Source organism: Anomaloglossus baeobatrachus, chromosome 9 (assembly GCF_048569485.1).
Source record: "Anomaloglossus baeobatrachus isolate aAnoBae1 chromosome 9, aAnoBae1.hap1, whole genome shotgun sequence".
In the NCBI taxonomy this organism is placed as follows: domain Eukaryota; kingdom Metazoa; phylum Chordata; class Amphibia; order Anura; family Aromobatidae; genus Anomaloglossus; species Anomaloglossus baeobatrachus.
Window position 1 is genome coordinate 212,902,202 of NC_134361.1, and position 2,975 is coordinate 212,905,176.

The 2,975-nt window shown below is 46.5% G+C and overlaps 1 protein-coding gene across 2 annotated transcripts in view; it reads left to right on the forward strand.

Annotated features, from left to right (window-relative positions):
- Positions 1-1,327: 1,327 nt before the first annotated feature.
- SPACA9 (sperm acrosome associated 9) overlaps positions 1,328-2,975 on the forward strand; it is a 4,851-nt gene continuing 3,203 nt past the window's right edge. Inside the window, exon 1 of one of the 2 annotated variants that reach the window (XM_075322923.1) lies at positions 1,328-1,423. Coding sequence is in view for 1 of the 2 variants with exons in the window: in XM_075322921.1 (XP_075179036.1) it covers positions 1,664-1,691 (28 nt within the window). In the remaining variant the exon portion in view is untranslated. Of the gene's footprint in view, positions 1,424-1,610; positions 1,692-2,975 lie in introns of those variants that run through there. The other variant, XM_075322921.1, reaches the window with a different exon arrangement.

Genomic DNA, 2,975 nt, shown 5'->3' on the forward strand with positions numbered 1-2,975 from the left:
TATTGATTGAGATAACACACCGTTCTCCTGCCTCTTGTGCAAGTCTCTGTATCTTGGGGGGAAAAGAGCCTTTGATTTCTTATTTTTTTTGCACTTTGAGAGTTCAAAAACATTTCTGTGTGTGCCGCCATCAAAGCGGGCGCGCTGGCATCCGCCGCATTGTACCACGCCGCAAGAAAGCAGAAACCCGCCAGAAGAAAGGCATTGTGTCGCCATCAAGGAGCCAAGCAGAACGCCAGACGTGAGCGGCGCACGGCAGCGGGTGCAGGGGAATGGAGCTGGATGTGGCCCCTCACCTGGCTGTGTATTTCTATGGCGCCAACATATGCCGCAGCGCTGTACAATTCAAAAGTTCATAAACTGTCAACAGTTCTACATAGCATCCAGCAACTACGTCTCTCCTGCGCTGAAGGTTTGTTACAGTGTTTCAGTCTGGAAGATCAAAACTGGACACAACTGTAGCAAACCCTCAGCTGTGACAACTTGTTTCATCCATTGACAGCAAGCAGAGATATTGACTAGTTAATAAAGTATATTAGAAAGTAGCAGAACTGGCCGTTAACCCCTTAAGGCTGTAAATACTACCACTCCCAATATGCACTGAAAAGCGAGATGTAAGCAATGCCAAAAAACGGTGTTTTCAGCTCTGGATGTGACTGGAGTAAAGGATCTAATTGTAAAACCATCAGGATTGTGATTTCAGCTCTGGATGTGACTGGAGTAAAGGATCTAATTGTAAAACCGTCAGGATTGTGAGTGCAGCTCTGGATGTGAGTGGAGAATAATTGTGATTTCAGCTCTGGATGTGACTGGAGTAAAGGACCTAATTGTAAAACCATCAGGATTGTGAGTGCAGCTCTGGATGTGACTGGAGTAAAGGATCTAATTGTAAAACCATCAGGATTGTGAGTGCAGCTCTGGATGTGACTGGAGAATAATTGTAATTTCAGCTCTGGATGTGATTGGAGTAAAGGATCGGATTGTAAAACCATCAGGATTGTGAGTGCAGCTCTGGATGTGACTAGAATAAAGGATCTAATTGTAAAACCAACAGGATTGTGAGTGCAGCTCTGGATGTGACTGGAGTAAGGGATCTAATTGTAAAACAGTCAGGATTGTGATTTCAGCTCTGGATGTGACTGGAGTAAAGGATTTAATCGTAAAACCGTCAGGATTGTGAGTGCAGCTCTGGATGTGACTGGAGTATAGGATCTGATTGTAAAACCGTCAGGATTGTGAGTGTAGCTCTGGATGTGAGTGGAGAATAATCTGAAGTGGAGTCAGTGCTGACGTTACAGTCGTCTCCTAGCAACGAAACAAACAATCACACAAGATTCCACACATAGAACCAGCATCACCGAGCAACGTCCCGCACCGAGCAGGGGCCCCGGGGCGAGACCGAGAGCCGCGACGACCACAGCAGGTGAGCGCCACACACAACTACAACCGCCATCAGGAGGGACATCGCTGCAGGAGGAAAACGTCTGAAACTTATCCAAGATCTCTGCTTGCTGTCCATCAAATAGAACCTGGTCTATAGATCCAGATTTGATTCGCTTGTATAAAAAGGCGGCTATTTCCATTGACAGCAAGCAGAGATGTTGAAAAAGTTGAGAAGGGAACACATTGGGATTGATGAAGCGTCCGTCAGTCCTGATCTAAAATGCGCCTAGCGGAAAACCGCCGCAAACGTAAAAATAATACTCGTGGTTTGAACGTTGTACTCATAAGACCTCGTAATACCAAGCTCAGCTGCTGCAGAACCTCATCACACAACACAGCTACTGCAGAGCATTATAACACGCCTAAGCTGCTGCAGAACTTCATCACACAACACAGCTACTGCAGAGCATTATAACACGCCTAAGCTGCTGCAGAACCTCATCACACAACACAGCTACTGCACAGCATTATAACACGCCTAAGCTGCTGCAGAACTTCGTCGTACACAGCTGCAGCATAGCCTCACTGCACTCTGCAGCTGCTGCAGAACCTCATAATACACCTCAGCTGCTGCAGAACCTCATAATACACCTCAGCTGCTGCAGAACCTCATAATACACCTCAGCTGCTGCAGAACCTCATCTTACGCATCTCAGCTGCTGCAGAACTTCATCGCACACCTCAGCTGCTGCAGAACCTTATTATACACCTCAGCTGCTACAGAACCTCATAATACTCCTCAGCTGCAGAAGTTCATCATATACAACAGCTGCAGAACATCATAATACACCTCAGCTGCTACAGAACTTCATTGCACTCCTCAGCTGCTGCAGAACTTTATTATACACCTCAGCTGCTGCAGAACCGTATAATACATCTCAGCTGCTGCAGAACCTCATTACACACCTCAGCGGCTGCAGAACCTTATTATACACCTCAGCTGCTGCAGAACTGCATAATACACCTCAGCTGCTGCAGAACCTCATTACACACCTCAGCGGCTGCAGAACCTTATTATACACCTCAGCTGCTGCAGAACTGTATAATACAATAATACATCTCAGCTGCTGCAGAACCTCATTACACACCTCAGCTGCTGCAGAACCTCATTATAGACCTCAGCTGCTGCAGAACCTCATTACACACCTCAGCTGCTGCAGAACCTAATTATACACTATGCACTAAACAGATAAGCACCTGATTTCTGTAAGAACACAGCATCGTAAACCTTTGATGATCTCTGCTTGCTGTCAGTGAAAAGAATCCAGACTGGATACATTTGTAGAAAATCTTTAGAACTGTGAAAATGAGAAGTGTCATTCACTGACAGCAAGCAGAGATGTTACAAAGCCATAGAACTGTGGGTAAAGAGTCGCAGGACGCGCTGTGCCGCCATATAATGCGCAGTAATAGGACGTGGCGGAGCCATTTATAGGGAACCCAATGCATGGCAACCCACATTGGCCCTGGGGGGATAGTGGTGATGGGGGGGCGGCATATAGAGGAATGTATACACTGACGTCTCGCTTACA